The sequence below is a fragment of the Halichoerus grypus genome, chromosome 2, assembly GCF_964656455.1.
Source record: "Halichoerus grypus chromosome 2, mHalGry1.hap1.1, whole genome shotgun sequence".
Classification (NCBI taxonomy): Eukaryota; Metazoa; Chordata; class Mammalia; order Carnivora; family Phocidae; genus Halichoerus; species Halichoerus grypus.
In genome coordinates, this window is record NC_135713.1 from 89,064,509 (window position 1) to 89,085,776 (window position 21,268).

General features: G+C 34.7%; 1 protein-coding gene across 2 annotated transcripts in view; it reads left to right on the forward strand.

Annotated features, from left to right (window-relative positions):
• Positions 1–21,268, forward strand: part of EDIL3 (EGF like and discoidin domains 3) — a 396,995-nt gene that overhangs the window by 114,491 nt on the left and 261,236 nt on the right. For both annotated transcript variants that reach the window (XM_078067084.1, XM_078067083.1), the window contains exon 2: positions 2,985–3,113. In XM_078067084.1, coding sequence (XP_077923210.1) covers positions 2,985–3,113 — 129 coding nt within the window. The remainder of the gene's footprint in view (positions 1–2,984; positions 3,114–21,268) is intronic.

The following is a 21,268-nucleotide window of genomic DNA, read 5'->3' on the forward strand; positions in this document are numbered from 1 at the left end:
TGTTAGTCAGACTGTACAAAGCTATGTTGCTTTGCTCATGCCTAAAGCAGAGAGGGATGATATCATTTTCAAACTGATGATTGCCTCTTGCTAGAAAATCTCAACAGTAATGCCTTTACTTCTAGATTAATTATCTGGGAGGAGGAGGAGTAGTGATTTGGGGGACTTTCATTTCTTTTTTTATTACCCAGTATTTATTAGCTGAATCGGGGATTGAATGGTGCCTCCATTGCATTCTCTGCTCGTAGTTGTCTTTGAAAAGGGTTAAGAAAATCAGTTTTTTCTGGGACTGCTTCAAGAGATTAATGCTTAGTCCTTTTGCCCTCAGCCTTGACTCTTCTGTTTGATCCAATACAATGCTGCCTGAGTTATCATCCCAAAGAACAAATGTGATCATATACTTTCCAGTGCATAAAATCCTTTTATGATTTTCTGGCGCTTAAAGGTAAACTTCAAAATTTTTGGCACAGCATATTCAGGGCCTTTATTTATATGACCATGCTACTTTCTGAGCTCCTTTCTCTCTATTTCTCATACACATCTATGCTCTAATTTTAGTGGCCTCTTTGATGTTCCTGGCATGAAGCAGGAACTTTGTATATGCTATACCGTTTGCCTAGAATGCTAAGCAGGTACTCCCTCCTCTACTGTTATCACCTGATGACACTGAATCCTTTTAGAGGTCTTTGTTGATCCTACATTTTGGATCATGTATACTAATTACAGCTCTTACTGTGTGTAGTAATTGTCCATGCTTTTTTATCTCACATAGTAGACTCTGCACTTCTTGATGGTAAAGACTATCTTTAGTTCTGTATGCCCAGCACTGACTTCAGTGCCTGCTATAAAATAGGTACTCAAGGAGGATAGATGGACAAATGGATGGATGAATGGAGGAATGGCTGAGCGGCTAGCTACCTAGATATATAAAGAGATAGACAGAAAGGCTACTGAACTATCTCTATCAGTCATCAACCTGCCCATTCAAATGTAGTCTGTAAAATGCTACAAGAATACTCATCTTAAAATATAGATATGACCATGTCAAAACTTTAAAATACATGTTAAAAACATTCATTGGCTCTTCATCTTATACATTGTTGTTAATTTTTTTCCATTTAAGAGGTTTTTTTAATTATGTTCAGTTAGCCAACATATAGTACATCATTAGTTTTTGATGTAGTGTTCAACGATTCATTATTTGCGTATAACACCCAGTGCTCATCACAACACATGCCCTCCTTAATACCCATTACCTGGTTACCCCATCCTCCCCCCTCCCTTCTGTAACCCTCAGTTTGGTTTCCCGGAGTCCAGAGTATCTCATGGTTTGTCCCGCTCTCTGATTTCTTCCCATTCAGTTTTCCCTCCCTTCCCCTATGGTCCTCTGTGCTATTCCTTATATTCCACATATGAGTGAAACCATATGATAATTGTTTTTCTCTGCTTGACTTATTTCACTTAGCATAATCCCCTCCAGTTCCACCCATGTCAATGCAAATGGTAGGTATTCATCCTTTCTGATGGCTGAGTAATATTCCATTGTATATATGAACCACATCTTCTTTATCCATTCATCTGTTGAAGGACATCTGGGTTCCTTCCACAGTTTGGCTATTGTGGACATTGCTGCTATGAACATTGGGTTGCATGTGCCCCTTCTTTTCCCTACATCTGTATCTTTGGGATAAATCACTAGTAGTGCAATAAAACCATACCCATGACTTTGTCTGAAGCCTGCTTTTCACTTAAGACTTAATCAGTGCTACTTTGGGTGTGTCAAGCTGTTTGGAGATAATACCTTTAAGACTTCTGGAAGCTGTTTTATTTAGCCTAGGGGGTCCTTCAGGCTGTATCTGAATTATTTGAAATATTTTCATAACGGCTTTCTAGCCATATCCTCAGTTTGATGTTTATGTTGAGGCCATGTCTTTCTGACAAAGCTCTGGATTTGATCTTTCACTGGTTTGAGAGGCTGGCATTGAGACATAGTTTTTGTTGTTATTGGTTGGTTGGTTGGTTATATCAAATCCTGGTCTCTCTATATTCCTTTACTTTCAAACTCATCATTTCTTTATTTAGCACATCTCTTTCTTGTAGTACCTTATCAATGCAGGTATTAAGAGCCAATTGACACTTTAACATTCTGCCTGGAAATCTCATTACTCATATACAAAAGGTCATTAGGTTTATATTCTTTCACTAAGGTTTTCTCAGGTGACAACCTTACCAACTGCTTTTCTCTACATAACGTAGGGCAGTCTCACATTTTCCTAGCCTCCTGTAGTCATTCTTTCAATGCCTTTCCAGATTCCACCAGTACCATCTACCACCCAGTACCAAAGCTGAGGCCACATATTATAGGTTTTTGTTATGGCACAACTTACTTCTCTGTGGCAGTTTCTTTCTTACTCTTCCATGTTTCTCTTACCTCTCTTAAGCAAGCTAGCCTGAATTTATTTGCATGGCCCTGACAGGGTTCCAAGAAGTAGAAATATTCAAGTGCCTTTTCATATCTCTGCTGGCTTCAAGTCTGCTAACGTCCTATTGGCCAAAGCAAGTTACATGGGCAAGCCCAGATTCTAGGGATCCACAAATAAACCCCACTCCTTTAGTGAGAGAAATTGCAAAGTTCCAGAGTTAAGTGTGTGGATTTAGAAAGGTTTTTTACTGGAGTAATTAATAAATCAGTCTGCCAGAGATATTTCAGTTAATCTTTAACAAATCAGACAATATTTCATTTACATATAATGAAGGAACCCCAAACTGAGTTAATAACTTTTAGTATGCTATTCAATATGCAATGTTTGAATTAGAAAATTTAATTTTATGTTGTATACCATCTCTCTTAAAAGCACATGGATTCAAATATAAATCTAAACAGTATAATGACTTTACCAAAGGAAGACAGAATATGAAATTTTATAGTATATTTCGATGCCTGAGACAAATGAAAATTCATTATCTCTTTCTTTATTTCTCAGGTGATATTTGTGATCCCAATCCATGTAAAAATGGAGGTGTTTGTTCGTCAGGATTGTCTGACAATTCCTTTTCCTGTGAGTGTCCAGATGGCTTCACAGATCCCAACTGTTCTAGTGTTGTGGAGGTTGGTAAGTGCAAGATTTAAGCATTTCAGTTATTATCCTCTTTGCATGAGTGACTGACAAATTTGGCGTGGTGCAGTATGGGTATTCTGTACAATTTGCTGTATGCTGTGAATCAGTTTACTCCTCTGTAGTACTTCCGATTTTATAATTTGTATTTTATAGTTAAATTATATTTGTATTAGTGGTATTCTCAAATAATTTAAAAATATGTTTTAGTGATTAATGCTATACTTCAAAGTCACTACAAGTATTACTTGAACATAATAAAATTTTTATTTCTCTAATATTGATAAACATTTAAAATTTTATTCTCACTCAAGTCAATTTATTTAAATTAGCCACTCTAAATAAAATAGAACTTATTTTAGTGACTGATAGTATCAGTATTTTGTAGTCTTCTAATCATTACTTTTCTAAGACTATAAATAAATCAAAGATGATGTTTCAGCTGCATTGTTCTTCAGAGTCTTCTCAAAAACTTTGCTTTGCAAATATTGAGTAGTCATTGATCATATTTCAATTTTTTTTTCATCTGTGAAGTACTTCATTGGCATGTATAGTTATGGATTCAGGATAACTTCCATAATTTCCAAATTGTTCCCATTAAGGAAATAGCTGTACTTCAAATAATTTAGCACTGTGTAAATTTGTATAGCGATTAAAGGTAATATGATGATTAAGTTTGAAAACATTTCTATATTTTTTTCACATCTGTACCAAGAAAAATAAAAAGTGAACTATATCTGTTCAATATAGGAAAACTAAACATGTTTTGGGTTAAATTTCTGCCAACCAGCATAAATCTTGGAAAACTCAGAGGTTTTTGTTTTTTTTTTTAAAGATTTTATTTATTTATTTGAGAGAGAGAGAATGAGAGACAGAGAGCATGAGAGGGAGGAGGGTCAGAGGGAGAAGCAGACTCCCTGCCGAGCAGGGAGCCCGATGCGGGACTCGATCCTGGGACTCCAGGATCATGACCTGAGCCGAAGGCAGTCGCTTAACCAACTGAGCCACCCAGGCGCCCCGGAAAACTCAGAGGTTTTGAATGCTTTTGAAAAATAGTTTTGAAGAAGAGAAGTAATAGTGTCTATACTAAGGGAACAGTTTGAGTTACTCATCACTGTATCTAATGCACCTAACCTGGTACCTTTATGCATAGTAGAAGCCCAATAACTATTGAATGAATGAAAGAAAGAATAATTAAATAAAACTATTAACTTGCCATTTTTGACCACTAGTTATTGGATTTTAGTGTGCTCTATTTGTTAAATGTGTTTTCTTGTATTTTTATATGACATTTTTATATGACATTAGTATGAATGTAATATTTCTGAAACAGTTGTATTATTACAGAAAGGTACTTTGTTTATTTAATTCATTTCAAATACAATTCTCTTCCAAGGCTTTTATTAACTCACTGCTAGTGTAGGGGCTTTGATACACTGCCACTGAAATAAAACTGTTGTAACCACCTTGACCCAGTCTCCAAACATGTACGGGGAGTTTCACAGTTTAATATGAGAACCATATCTGCAGGAAAGTCTGTATCTCTGAAGAAAATTATAGTCATAAATATTCCTAACAGGAATAGATGAATAGAATAAAACTTTAGTGTTATATTTTAAGCCTGCTAACCCCAAACTGACAGTGCCTTACATTTGTAGTATATAATGTTTTTATTGCTATTTTCTAAGAGCCAAATCTGGAATTAAAGAGGCAAATGTGTTTAAATAATTTAAAAATCAGTATATTAATAGATTTTTAAAGTAAATACTTGAAATCTTTGGTCCATATTTTTAAATTAATTCAGTTTTTATCATTTTATCAGAAAAATGAGACTATGGGCAACAACACTTTAAAAACGAAATATACTGCCATAGTCTATGCAGTTCAAATGAGACTGTGGAGGAATCAAATGGTTATAGAATTAAATTTTCCTCAGTCATTATTATATATTATTAAAATACTTATGATACTCAGAAATCAGGTAGTTATAGTATATAATCTTAAGCTATATTTTTTATTATATGTTTTAAGCAACCTCATTCTTCCATGGTATATATTTAAGAGTTCTTGTAAGAAATATATCCATTTTATATTTGCTTTGTCATTTAGCATAGCATATTAGTTATACCAATTCTAATTTAATGGCTTGCTTTTATAACATTAAAATAATAGAAAACAAGTATCCTAAAAGTTTAAAAAATGGCCATGGTTTCTTAAATACAACTTCGCTATATTGTGAAATAATTTTTTTAAAGGTGAGAAAATAAGGGGAAGTCAAACACAATTGTCAGGTTAGATACCTCTTTAGGACATACATGTATTACCTTAATTGCCTTTCTATTACTTCTTTCTCAACTCCATGTTTTCGTGCATATAATAAGGGAATACTGAATATTTGTTAAATAAAAACATTTAGTAGCAATGCTTTTAATCTCTAGCCTACCTGAGGTTTTTTTTTCATATTTTTAAACTACTTATTGGGACAAAATATATGAAACATTAGATCATTAAAGACCATCCTGCATTTTTAGTTTGAAAAAATCTATTACTTTGGTGGTGCATTTCTGTTGTTCTTCCCATACCTTTAGGTAGCACCAGTGCAGAAAGCAGTGTACTAGAGTGTACTAGAATTTTACACAACCCCCCCCCAAAAAAGCTATAGGTATTTTAATGTAATATCTTAAAAGACAGAAGATTTTCATTTTCGCCATTGATGTATTTTTTGTATTGTTTTTATTTTTTATTGTTATGTTAATCACCATACATTACATCATTAGTTTTTGATGTAGTGTTCCATGATCCATTGTTTGCGTATAACACCCAGTGCTCCGTTCGTTACGTGCCCCCTTTAATACCCATCACCAGGCTAACCCATCCCCCCACCCCCCTCCCCTCTAGAACCCTCAGTTTGTTTCTCAGAGTCCATAATCTCTCATGGTTCATCTCCCCCTCCGATTTCCCCCCCTTCATTTTTCCTTCCTACTATCGTCTTCTTTTTTTTAACACATAATGTATTATTTGTTTCAGAGGTACAGGTCTGTGATCCATCAGTCTTACACAATTCACAGCGCTCACAGCCATTGATGTATTTTTACTTACACATTAATCCCCCCAAAGATGGAGATGTGGCCAAGCTTTATTCTAACCTTTAAGCCATATAAATTTTGTGATTATATGAATTCTAAATCTCCTTATTCTTAATTTCCAAAGGAAAAAAAATCTTTTCTACATTTGCTTAGAAGAAATTTTGTTTTGATTCCAATTTTAAAAATTATCTCTACCCTGTTTGTTCTACAATCAAACAGATACTCTCTTCATTGTAGCACATCTAGAAAGGAGAATTTCAAATATACACTATTCTTAGAGATAAAAATCACTTCTTGATTTTTACCTCAAACCTCATTACTTTATAGTAACTTTGTTTTAAGTTCTTGATGCTACTTATTTTAAAAGAGATCCTCTCCAATTTTGTACTTCTATTCTTCTCTCCTACAGCATCTAGTGTCAGATAAGCACAAAACACTTTCCTGCATTTGCAATCAATCCTCATATCACCTACATTCCTATATTATGTGTGGAAGCTTGGAGAAATTGATTTGCTCAGATTTGTGAACTTGATTCACAAGACAACATTGTTTTTCTTAGATTTATTTCTTAATCTGTCTCTATACTCTAATATCCATCTTTTACCTCTCTCTTTGTCTCCTTGTCTCTCTCTCCCACACATATCTCCCTATTCAGACATACCTCCACACTTTAATGTTCTCAGCCTCTTAGAGTTATTACAACTCACTTCTGATAGCCACAAAAGGCAATAGGAAAACATCTCCCTGATTAAAGAAAAGGGTAAAAGAACCTACTTCACATCCTCAGATTTGAAGACATCAGCCAGATCAACCACTGTTTGCACAGATGTGCACTGGATGCTGTCTTTTTTTCTCCAGGGGACTTGCAGACAGGCCACCATGTGGTTAAGTCCCAAATTTCTTCCCAATTACTTGCTTACATTCCTGTATGGCACTGTGTAATTTGGAGCCAAATGTTGACATGTTTATTTCATATGGAGATTTCTATTACCAGTGAAATTTTAGAATTTGTTTGTGAAAATTTTGGAAATTATTGAATTATCTAAGTTCCATGGCATAATTCTTCTCTGTGTGCTGTCAAATTAACCCAGTAAAATAATAGCAACTGTGAACTTTTACAACTCAAATACATAGTATATTAATGCAATCAAAGAAAACAAAGTAAGTGATTGACTTAAAAAAATCTTAGTTTTCTTATATTCTTATATATCTATTGAGTACTTGCTAAGTAATAGTTACATATCTGGTGGAATGCCATGGTACACAAATTTACAGAAATTACTGCCTAGCAAGGAAAGCAGATAAATAAATAAATAGATGAATATGATGGGTGTTGTGATAGTGGAAGCATATGGAGTCATAAGAATATAAAGCAGGTGTCTCATCTTAAGCTGGATGTCAGGGAATGCATGCCTACCTCAAAAAATAACATTTTCACATGATTATAAAAATTAATTCCAATCTAGCGAGCTGAAAGGTAAAAGTATTTAGATAATATAAGATATAGATAATAGAGATAAGAAAACTCATAAATCCATGAACTGCAAGAAATTCAATGTGGCTAAGAGTTTAAAAGGAAGTTTAAAAGGAAGACATATAGTGGCCCGATGGATCTGGAGAAAGCAGGGATGGCAGATTCTGCATGATGTTTTAAAGAATTTGGACTTTATACTTAGAGACATGCAGAGGGTTGTACTTTTAGAAGATCATTGTCACTATAATATGACAATATGGGGAAAAAAATAGAACACAGTAAGGCAGGGGAACGATTTGAAGTCTACTGCAGGCGACCAGGTCAGACATGATGGTTTGGCTTAGGCAACAAAGGGAATGGAATATAGAAAGCCAGTAAGTATTTAAAGGATACAGTCGATAATTATTGGTGACTTATGGGGTTATTGAATAAAAGGAGTGTGGAGAAAGGGAGGAGTAGAGAAGTAGCATCCCTAGTTTTTGGCCTAAGCAACTTGATGCCATTTACTGAGGTAGTATAAATTGAAGATACATGTCTTGAGAGGCAGAAAATGAGTTGAATATTTCACATACTGAATTGGAGGAATTTGCTAGATATTAGTTAAGAAGTCAGGCATATATTTGTAAGTTATAATTACACAGACAGTTATTGTATAAATTGTATAAATTTAGGGAGTGTATAAGTCAATCCACAAGCAGAATAAATTTTGAAAAGACTAAGGAATGGAAACTGATAAGAAGTTCATCAATAATTAAGCAATAGGTAGAGAAAGTTAAATTTATAAAGGAGTCTGAGAAGGAGTGGTCAGAAAGATAGAAGAAAAACCAAAAAAGCATTACACCCCAAAAGTTAGGGGTAAATCATGTTTCAAGGCATATGTGATCAGCAGTATCAAATATGATGGCGAAGTTGACCAAGATAAACATTTATATTGATTACATGTGACTGATAAATGATATTGCAAACATCAGTTTGCTGGAGTTGTGGAGAAAGAGCTAGATTGTGGCACATGGAAGAATTAGATATAGGATTTTTAAAAAGTGGCTGGGAATACAGGGAAATTTCCTCAACTTGATAAAAAATATCTATTAAAAATAGTGATTCAAAGGGGCACATGCACTCCAGTGTTTAAGCAGCAGTGTCCACAATAGCCAAACTATGGAAAGAGCCCAGATGTCCATTGATAGATGAATGGATAAAGAAGATGGGTATATATACACAATGGAATATTATTCAACCATCAAAAAGAATGACATCTTGCCATTTGCAGTGATGTGGATGAAACTAGAGGGTATTATGCTAGGCGAAATAAGTCAGTCAGAGAAAGACAAATACCATATGATTTCACTCATGTGGAATTTAAGAAACAAAACAGATGAATATAGGGGAAGGGAAGGAAAAATAAAATAAGATAAAAACAGAGAGGGAGGTGCAAACCATAAGAGACTCTTAACTATAGGAAACAAACTGAAGGTTGCTGGAGGGGTAGTTGGTGGGGGGATGGGGTGACTGGGTGATGTCGGCTTAAGGAGGGCACTTGATGTAATGAGCAGTGAATGTAATATGCAACTGATAGATCACTAAATTCTACCCCTGACACTAATAACACAGTATATATTAACTAAATTGAATTTAAATAAAACATTTAAAAAGAAAGCCTACAGCTAAAATCATATTTAATGGTAAGAAATTTGAAGTTTTTCCACTTAGATCAGAAACAAGACAAGGATGCTCCCTCTCACTATTCCTTTTTAATATTGTACTGGAATTACTAGCCAATGCAATAGACAAGAAAAGAAAATAAAGGTATACATATTGGGAAGGAAAAATAAAACTATCCTTTCATGGATGACATGAACATCTATGTAGAAACAAATCCTAGTTCCCAGAAAAATTCGGGAACTAATAAACAATTATAGCAAGATTGTAGAATGCAAGGTTACTATATAGAAGTCAATTATTTTTCTTTAAACTAGTAATAAACAAGTGAAATTTGAAACGAAAAACACAGTAAGCAGAGCACAAAGGATTTTAGGGCAGTGAAAATACTCTTCATGCTATTATAATGTTAGATACATATCATTATACATTTGCCCAAATCCATACAATGTACAATACCAAGAGTGAACCCTGCTGCAAACTATGGGTTTTGGATAATTATGATGTGTAAATGTAGGTTCATCAATTGTAATAAATGCACCACTCTGGTGAGGAATGCATATGTGGGGTTAATAATGGTGAGGTTATGCATATGTGGGGTTCAGGGACTATATGGGAAAACACTTTACCTTTCTCTATTTTGCTGTGAACTTAAAACTGCCCCCCAAAATCAAGTCTTTGATTTAAAAAATGGCTATAACATTCATCAATTTGTTCATTTATTTGTTTATTCATCCATCCATCAAATATTTATTGAATATATGCTATATGCCAGACACTGTTCTTGGCACTAAGGATATAACCATGAAAAATAGGCTTTCCCTTTATAGACCTTCTAGTCAAATGGGGAATTAGAGAGTAAACCATCATACTTATCATGGTAACTTCCAAAAAGAAAAATAAAGACAACTGTCAGGGAGAATAAAAGGAGGTACATTTTTAGGAAAGATTATTAAGAAAGATTGAGAAGTTGGTGTTTGAACAGAGAGTGGAACTGAAGCAAATTCATTGCATAGGGATGGGGAGAGAGCATGTAAATTGAAAGGGAAGTTTGGACCAAGGGAGGTTTTTCCTTTAACATGGAATTCTAATGTCATTATGATTAAGAAATATGACATAACATCCAAGCTTGTGTTTTACTAAGAATAAACTATGTTAGCTGACTCGTGTAGATATTTCAGTAATATTTAGGATACATTTAACCTATAAAAACTATCAGTCTGAAGCCAAAGGACATAAACATTGGAATTTGGTAGTAATTTAAAACCCATCATCACTTTTAGAAAAAAATTCAAGGTACCTATGTGATGAGAGTAGTTCAGTATAGGATAACAAAGGCAGCATATTATGTCATTTGTAATTCTTCCCTTTATCCTCTCTGTAGTAGCATTGGCTTCTGACCAGGTTTTCTCATATAGAAAGATTAATAAACATGAAGGTGCTTCATCCTGTTCTGTCTTCTCCTGTCTTCTTCTATCATATTCCATCCAAACTTATTTCCTTTGGTAATTGGTATTCCTTTTCTAACATGAATTCAGGTTCTTTTAAATTTGTAGCCCTCAGAGCTCATCACTGCTAATCTGTCCTCCTGCTTCCATTTCATTATAAGAAATTGGTTTCATTTACCCCAGAAACATAAAGTCTCATAATTTTTTTTAAAAAACCCCAACAATTTGCACTGTACATCTTGTACATCTTGCCCCATGAATAGCATATTCATGTTTACCTTTCAGAAGGTGATCACTGTCAGAATATCAAGTAGTGTAATAAAGGCTGGCACTGTCTGAAAGACTTATTAGTGATCATGAAATATCAGAATGTTAACAAGTTTAAGTAGATATCTTGGGTAGAGCAAGGCTATTTTTAGATTTCTAAACTTTGGTTGCAAAATGAGAGATTTTATAAATTTCAGTTAAATTATTTATATATTAGATAAAATTACCAGTAGTTGTCAGTTTTTTTCCCCTTTAAGATTACTTCTTGGTCTAAGGAAGGATATCTCATGATTGAATCCACATTTCTAGAAATTATTATAATGAGAGCTATTCTGCATAGACTAAAATAGTTTCTCAAAAATTGCTAGCCATGGATGATTGCTAAGAAATTTCCCGGTCAACTAGACTCAGGGGATTCATTTTCAGAGTTGTATTTATTTAACTTTACTGATAATTAGAAGGATTAAATGTGTGTTCATATAAATGAATAGAATTGTACAGTTAAGATGGAAGAGTTAAGGATTTAAGGGTAAATTTTTGTCATTTATTTTGTATATATTATAGAAAATTAATTTCGTTTTACATATGTAAATATCTCTATAGCATACCTTATAAACAATTAGCTTCTTAATTTTAAAATGTTTCTACTTTAGAAGAGCCTGGGTGGTTCAGTAGGTAAGCTCTTGATTTCGGCTCAGGTCATGATCTCAGGGTCCTGGGATGAAGAGCCGCGTTGGGCTCCCTGCTCAGCCGAGAGTCTACTTTAGGTTCTCTCTCTCTCTCCCTCTCCCTCTGCCCCTCCCCCCCACACACACTCTCTCTCTCTCTCAAAATAAATAAATAAATCTTTAAAAAAATAAATAAATAAAATGTTGCTACTTTAAGGTTAATTATAATGATTAGAATTTGTTAGCTTGCAATTCCAAGCCCTAACAAATATATATTAACTCAAGAAAAAAAAGAAAAAAAAAAAAAACAGAGTATCAAAGAACCTTAGAAAGTATCAAGTAGAGATCCTCTCTTGCCCAGAAAAAAGATAAGAGCCAATCTGTGGTACAGTTTTTATTTGTAAGAAAAGAAAATGTAACACATTAAAGGAAATACCGATGTGTATCATTTTAACCATTGTCTGTTTTCTTTCTGAGAGTATAACCTTTCTATTGCTTGGGGATAAATACTTTTGTGAATGAAATGATAGTGGATGTGTATCATTATGCTTTTTCTGCTTAACAAATCATTACAAATTTGGTGGATTTAAACAACCATTTATCTCTCAATTCTGAGAGTAACGTAGGTGTTCTCATTGACTGGTGCTGGGTAGTGGAACATGGCTCAGCTGAGATAGTTTGTCTCTGCTAAATCAGGCTTCCTTATGTGGTGGTGGAAAAGTCCCAAGAGCAGTAAGAAAGATCAAGCCCAAATTATAAGCACTTTTCAAATATCAGTTTATGTCACTTTAGCTAACAACAGTTTTGGTAAGAGGACCTGCCCCTTCATATTGAAAAGGTGAAGATGCAAGAGGGGAAAGAATTTGTGGGTGGTTTTACAGTTTACTATAGATTGTTAGGTAGTTGCTTTCCTTTTACTTTTCAATTTTTTTTTAATTAACAGTTTTTATTGGCAATGCAAAAAGTTGATGAACATGTAGATATATTTATAGATATTTATTTTTATGTTACTAGCTATGAAGTAGTCTGTTTCTTTATAAGGTAGGAAAAAGTAAAAGCTCTCTTAAAAAAAGGGAAAACTTGATTATTTTCTGTTCATTTTAGGAAATACATTGAAAAATTAGAAAAGTAGAAGTGGAAAGTGACATTAAGTTGTTCTTTTAATCAAATTCCAAATGGAACGGCATGAAGTCTGTTGTGGCACTGCCAAAATGTACAATTCTACACTTTATGAAACTGAAAATTGCTGTTTTAAAGTGATAGGCTAAGTGGCAAATTTAGTATTAACCTCAAAAAATTTTCTCTGCCAGGTTGAGCACTTTCATGGAAAAGAGGTTTATAGGACACTCATAGATGACATAAGATAGTTAAAACATGCCCAATAATCTTTAAGACCTTTCATATAGTTATTTGGTTTTCTCTTCTTAATTTTCAACATGAATCTCTTTCTTGAGTCTAACAATTATACCTATTGTTTGTTTCTTTTTAATTGAGTTAATTGTATATTGATTTTTGGTTAAAAATAACATTTTTTTAAAAGATTTTATTTATTTATCTGACAGAGAGAGAGAGAGAGAGCAGGAACACAAGCAGGGGGAGTGGGAGAGGGAGAAGCAGGCTTCCCGCCTAGCAGAGAGCCCGATGCGGGGCTCGATCCCAGGACCCTGGGATCATGACCTGGGCCGAAGGCAGACACTTAACGACTGAGCCACCCAGGCGCCCCCAAAATAACATTTTTTTTAACTTTTTTTAAAGATTTATTTATTTGAGAGAGAAGGGGAAAGAGAGCACCTGCTAGGGGCGGGGTTGGGCAGAGGGAAAGAATCTCAAGCAGACTACCTGCTGAGCACAGAGCTCAATGTGGGGTGATCTCACGACCCTGAGATCATTACCTGCTTTGAAATCAAGAGTAAGCCATTTAACCGACTAAGCCACACAGACACCCCTCCTTAGACTAAATTCTTAAAGTTAATGGTTGGGTTAAGAGTTATTTGAGAACCTATAATATTGTAAGATTGTACAGAAAAGTCTAAACAGTTCATCATGATGGATTTATAATGAAAAGAGAGTGTAATGGGCTTAGATCTACTTAATCATAATAATGTAGATTTGGAGTCATTCAATTTGTAGAGGAGAACAGAGGAGAAGATATAAGATATATTTACATATATAAAATGTAAGAGGAGAAAAATACACCTGGAGAACAGAGATGGTTATCTCATCAAATATAGTTTTATTTTTTTATTTTTTTAAAGATTTTATTTTTTTTTAATATTTTATTTATTTATTTGACAGAGAGAGACACAGAGAGAGAGGGAACACAAGCAGGGGGGGTGGGAGAGGGAGAAGCAGGCTTCCCGCAGAGCAGGGAGCCCAATGTGGGGCTCAATCCCAGGACTCTGGGATCATGACCTGAGCCAAAGGCAGACACTTAATGATTGAGCCACCCAGGCGCCCCAAAGATTTTATTTATTTTTTGGAGAGAGAGAGCAAGAAGGAGGGGCAGAGAGAGAGGGAGAAGCAGACTCCCTGCTGAGCAGGGAGACCGACACAGACACAGAGCTCTATCCCAGAACCCTGGGATCGTGACCTGAGCCAAAGGCAGACACTCAACCGACGGAGCCACCCAGACGCCCCTATAGTTTTAAAATAATATGTGAATACTACGTTCCCTTTTATTTTCCACTTAAACAATTATTATTTAAGGCCACAGATTATTTAAAAAGGACAAATTATAAACACATCTTAAGGTCCAGTTTGGTTGATAAAAGCTATGAGGAAAGGACTATTCTCTAGAATTCAAACCAGTAAGAGAGAGAGTAGGCAGAAAAGTCGTAAATAATGGCTCTAGAGCATGTGGAGTATGGAGCTGACTTAAGATAACTGAATAAAGAAAACCTATGAAGGTTAGATAAAGATAGGAAGTGGGAAAATGATTAATATTACTCTAATGGAAATTGAAAGCTGATTGACTGAATCATAGAGCATTTGCTCTCATCTGTCCTCTTACCATTAGTTGAAGATAGAATGAAGACAAAGAGATGAGAGAAGCATTAAGAAGTCATTTTAAAAAGTGTCTTGATAGGTTGAAATTTATTTCTTAGAAATATTAGAAATCCTGTAGTATGTAATATTTATAAGTTAGATAGACTAATCACCAAATCTTATTGGGACCGAGTATGTGCTAAAATCATGCTCTTTGTTATGAGGGATTACTAGAGTAAAGCATAATGGTTACTAATGAAACAGAAGGCATAATGTCTTTTCTCAAGGAGCTTCAAATGGATGTCATTGTGTGAAGGTTTATTTGGAAACAGTGCCTGAGGCCATAGGAAAATTGGGTGACACCTCAAGGTAACTTTGTACTCTAAGGCAGTTTATCTAAATCAGAGTATTTATGTGGAGGCAGATTCTGTAGTCCATGTTATTTAAAGTACAGTGACAACACATAATTTTTAAATGAGTCATATAATGAGTGAGAATTTGGGCAGACTCTTCTTTGGAATATATTAAATTTTTCCCTTTGAAAGTATAAAACTCATCAAACTATGATTTAAAATGCACAGCAATCAATATTTATTGTTCTCTTTATTTTGTTTTAATCAAGGCTTGGAAAATAAAGTAAGGAGGATACAATTTTGGTTTCTTAGCAAAAGATGGAGCCAGTCATAGCGTGTTTTCTTAAGTACTAACCCTTGAAAAATATAGCAAATTTCAAATAAGAATCAGCACCTTCTTTTCATGGCATGTTGCTAAGTCTCCATAATGTCTTCATCTGATAAGATTTTAATTGAGAAATCAGAAGCCAAGTGCTTCCTCCAGATCATAGAGAGCAACTGAGTACAGAACTCATTACTGTTACTCATTGACATAGTAGCTGCCAAACATTTTCAACAAGATAAATATTGTTTCTGTCAGTTCAGCTCTCTTTCAATCAATGGCTTTGGCTCCCCCAGGCAATGGATAAATCAGGGTGCATCCTAGAACATGCTCTGACCTTTAAGGTCAACTTCTATTAATTATTCAGTGGTGGAGGTCAAGCTATATTCTTCGCAATGATGTCCTGACCCCACATTTCTGTGGTAAGGCTCACCTCACAACCAGGCATGCTGTCTATCAGGCCATCATGTAATGAACATTGAAGGGGGTGGGCAGAGAGTCTTTTTGTGTAGTTTACCGATCACCATAATGCCAAGGACATTTTTTCCCTCACCCTTTTCCCTTTAATAGTGTCTTGTATTTTTAGAGTACTCTATTCATTAAAATGTTAATATACAGGGGTGCCTGGGTGGCTCAGTTGGTTAAGCGACTGCCTTCGGCTCAGGTCATGATCCTGGAGTCCCTGGATCGAGTCCCGCATCGGGCTCCCTGCTCGGCAGGGAGTCTGCTTCTCCCTCTGACCCTCCCGACCCTCCCCCCTCTCATGTGCTCTCTCTCTCAGTCTCTCTCTCTCAAATAAATAAATAAAATCTTTTAAAAAAAAATGTTAATATACATATTATTCTTGTAATAACCTTGAAATAAGCAGTTGAGCTAATACCAATCTCAGTGTTAAATAGGAAAATGATTCTATGATAAATGTAATGACTGGACCAAGGTCGTAGATTTCTGCTAAAGGCAGGCAGAACAGATGTTAAGCCTGAAGTTCTGTCCAATGCATTGTCCATGGTCTAGTGTCTGTGTTCAAGTTAACCTGTGCCTGTTACACATATGGGGATGGGGGCTTTGAAACAATAAAAGAACCTGAAGATATAAGAGTAATCATAATAATACCTTTAATTACAGTGTTTGTCACATGCTGAGCATGCTTTCTTGGAACTCTGTAAGAACACATTCTTTTAACGGATTGCATCATGGTATTGTGGTTAAGAATTCAGCCAGACTGAATTCAATCCTGGCTCTTCTATTTACTAGCTCTGTTACTTTGGGCAAGTTGCTTAACCTCTCAATGCCTTAGTTCCTTGTCTGTAAAATTGGGGTAATAATAATACTAACTTTGAAGGGGTTTTGTTCAAATTAAATGAGCTAATATATGTTAGACCCTTAGAACAGCACTTAGCTTATAATAAGAGCTATATAGGAGTTATAAAATAAGTAAATATAAATAGTTAAATCTTATAGACAATTCAAGAGCTACATACAGAAATCAGACTTCTAAGTTCCTGAATATTCCTCCATCATTTTAGTCATTAATAACATTATTTAGATGTCCAGTAAATCCTGATCTATTACTTTTATGTCAGGATTTTTTCTGCTTGTGCTTGAATATGCAAACTGGGGGCAATTTAGCTGTCAGCTTTTAATTTTTCAAAAATTTCTTTCCTTCAACGTATAATTTGACAAATCACCTTACTTGGTATGGGAAAAAGAGAACCCTATGTTTTATTATTTGAAAATTATGAGTAATGTAAGTAATGCTTGCATAATTAGGAATCGGCCTTTTAGGAGTATAGCTTTCCTTATGCTTACAGCAAATAACTTATGAATTGATTTTTTCTTTATAAGAATGCAAAATGAGAATCTGTAAAGATATAATAAATACCAAGTTAAAATTTATGATACCATATTAATATTAGGTTTTTAGATGTGATAGATCAACAGTATCTTTGTGGTTTTGCATAAAAATAGAATCACAGAGTACAAAAGACCACTAGGATCTTCCATTTAACCAATATTATTGAGCATCTTTTAAAGGCTATTCCTGACCCCCAGAGGCTAATCTCCCTTTTGTCTGTGACCCCAAAATAAAAAGCCTGCCCTTGAGATACTTCTGTTTGGGAAAGGATCATAAAACACACACATCAGTAGCCATTACACAATGAGGTAAATAATCATCATAAAAAGAGAACACAGTGCAGTAGGGTAGCAACAGGAGGAAAGGTTATTTTGAGTCCCGGGGATCAGATTTGACAGCTAAGATAGCTTTTAAAACTGGCTGGGATGGAAGTGTAGTTCACCAGCCAAGTTATTAGAGGGGAATGTTTTAAGCAAAATGAAGGATGATAAACATAAAGCTGAGGAACTTGGGAACCTTCTGGAAGAATTAGCCTTAGTGGTTGCCCAGAGTACTTGGTGTTTTTAGGGATGATTGGGAGTCAGACCAGCAAGGTGATTTGGACCTATATTGCAAAGGACCTCCAGTCATCTTCTCAGACTATGCTTATAATACAGTTTTCAGTGTTATTAACAAAATTATCCCAGGATCATGATTCTATGACCTCTTTTCATAATACATTGTTGAAACATATAAACATTATTTAAAAACAACACAAAACACTTTGCTGAACAGTATTTGAGGTAATTTTTAAGTACTACCTCAGGCTTGTCTTTTGAGGATTAAATTGTACTATTTTTTCCTATTACATTTTTATTCTGCCTCGAAGGTCTTTTTTTCATTTCATTAATTATTGTGATTGTTTTCAGTAAGACTTGGTCTCATAGATAGTTGATTTGGGAAAGGCTGAATGTGACTTATTTACTGAAATTAGCGCTAATTTCTAACCTAGAATTTCTAACCAGAAATTATTTGCTGGAGGAAACAATATAAAGTTCTAACAACAGTTTCTGGAATATTCTTCTGTGACTATAAATGTCAGTTGACATGTGGAAAATCCTATGAGAAGCCACCAAATATTTATATTCACCTGGATGGTTACCTAGTCCTGGACACTAAGGAAACTGTTTCAATAAAAACAAGTGTTTGGTTTTCTTGTCTGTGGACTTAATACACTATACATGAAATACACACAAACTAGATTCTTTGCTAGAGAGAAAGCAAAAGATTCGAAGAATACATTTAAGGCTTTGCTTAGTTCAAAATTTTGTAATTTTTTTCCTATTGCTAAAATACTTTTAACATTGCTGGTAAGCCAATCATATTCTCCCTTGACCCCACCCCAACCATGATCTCCTTTGTCCCATGTCTGCCTCCCTCCCCTCTTTTTCCTGCCCAGTCTTGCTCCCAGACAGAAAGAAGATAAGATAGTAGTCCCTAGCTCTCTGGGAATTAGTGTAAGGTGGAGCTGGAAGAAGGAGGGAAAGGAAATTAATTCCTTACTCTTTTAGTAGCTAATACAGTGTTGGATTATTAGTTGTAATATAGCAGCCTAAAGAAGGCAGGTAATAAGGGCATGGTATTTTGTCCTAGTCAGATCTCATCTGGAGATTTAATTCTTCTTGCTGTATTTCCCAAAAGACCTTGACAAATTTGAATTTATCAGGAGGAGGTTAAAAAAATGATGACCAGGGTATATGCCATGATATATGAAATTAAGTGGAGAAGTTTATCTCAGTTAAGAAGAGAATTATGGGGAATATGATAACTGTTTTCAGATATTTGAATGGCTGTTATGTCAAAGAAAGAGCCATATCATCCCATTGTTTTCCAGAGGCTAGCCCTGGGAGAGCAATGTGACATGTTTCTTTATGAGATTTTAAGTTCCCTGCCACTAGAAGTTTTGAAGGAATATTTAGATGTTTAGTTGGCAAGTTGGACTAAGTGACCTTTAAGTCTGGTTTGGATTTAAAATTTTGTTTCTCAAAGTTGCTTACATTCTGTTTTCTGAACAGCCTATATTTACTTGACTATTCTTTTGTTTTTGTTTTTGTTTTGTTTGTTTTGGCAGTTTGGAAGAGTAGAAGTTAATAGTACGCATTCACAACTTGAAAATAAGCAAAAAGACAAGAAGAATGGGGCTTGGGCCCTCCCTGAATAGCCCTATGCCTTTATTCGATTTCATTGCCTTAAAGTTAGACCTGTCTACTTTTTTATCAGTTGAGTTCTTTAAAGACATTTCAATTAAGGAAAAATTTGGCCTAGGGAGACCAGTTTTGCAGATAGGGAAATCACATTGTCAATGTCACTTGATTAATGCCTGAGTGTGGATACACTGACTATTTTCCTTTAAAGAAGGTCCTAATGATTCTGAAAAGAAAGCATTTAATTTTAACTTCTATTTTAACAGGTAGGAGGAAAAACAATCCTCTTTAGCAGTCATTAACTGACTGCTGAATAAGTCAGGGGCACATTAGATTAGCTGAGTTCTATATAGGCAAGTAGAAGCTGTGCTTTATCTCATAAAGTTAGTGTCCTTGGGATGAGTTCAAACTACGTGGAAAAAAAAAAAAATTCCCCTAGACCAAAGAGAAACATAGATCCACCAGAGATATCTGAGCTCTCTTCAAATTACACCTGCCCGCTATTATTTTCCCCTTCATCTTTTGAGTTTCAAAAGGTATTTTAATTAAGCCAAGTACGTGGAACTATATTTTGGGAATTCATCATTTCAAAGCCATCATAAAATTTCTGAATTCCTCTTTGTAATATAAGCAGTGAAAAAGGAATGATCTTTTGTTAAAAGCCTTCACAAATTTCAGAAGTGGTAAAATGTCGTCTTGGAAATAACTTTAACATATTAAATGTTTGCTTGTGCACACATACAGACACATACACACACACATTATATGCCAAGATTTTGTAATAAAGCAATTTTCTGTCTTCAAATGGCCACCATTTATTTTTCTTAAAATATTGAAGTTTTATATTACCTAATATAAGAATATTATACTCAGTGGTTAACCCTAAGGCTGCATCTGCCCAAGCACAGAGCTCAGCCATTTCTTTTGTTTCTGTGTCTTGTACTACTTGGACACGGGACACTGAAAGTTCTACTTGGTCACCACTAATGGTAACTCTGTTGTGGGAGTAACTTTCACAGGAAAAAGGCACAAATATCATGTTGTCCAATATATTTAAGAAGCATATTACTGTGGATAGGCTGGTGGCATAAAACAGGATCATTTAAAAGCCTTATTTACAGAAAAGGAATATTTTATATTGTGCATAGTATTATGAGCTTATTTATTTAATGAAATTTGGTCATTTATTTTTGTTTCATGTTTCTATCACTATTCAAATGGAGTCTGATTATTCATTGCAGTATTATTTGTAAGAGAGAAACCCCTGATTCCATCCAAATATCATTCAATAGAGTTAAATAAATTATGGTATGTCCATAAAACAAAACATTATTAAATACTGCCCATATTCACTGAGTATATTGACACAGAAAAATATGTGCAAATATAAGTGAAAAAAGCAAGTTATAGAACAGCATGTGTTGTATAGTCCTTTTATTTGTATTATAAATAAATATTTAATTTATATACTATATGTACATGTATTCATATGTATATGAATTTTACTTCAAAATTCAGTTTATGGTGGGTTTTATTTGGTAATTTAGATGATTTAATACATATACTCCTAATGCAAACCTTAACCCATTTTGACAGGTTTTGTTTGTTTGTTTGTTTGTTTTTTGCCAACCCCTTAATCACAAAATCTCTTCTGACATTAACATTTTATGTGCAATGATTCTGTGATTTCCTTGAGTGGATGCTGTCACTGAGATTTGTGTCAATCTTGCTGGTCTTCCCATTGCCTTTTAGTTGTTTGTTCTTTTGGTTTTAACAGATTTGCTTTTTAGATTAGTGCATTTGCCCAGACTTATGGAAATGACTTGAGGTTGAAGTGAGCAGTTTCCCACAT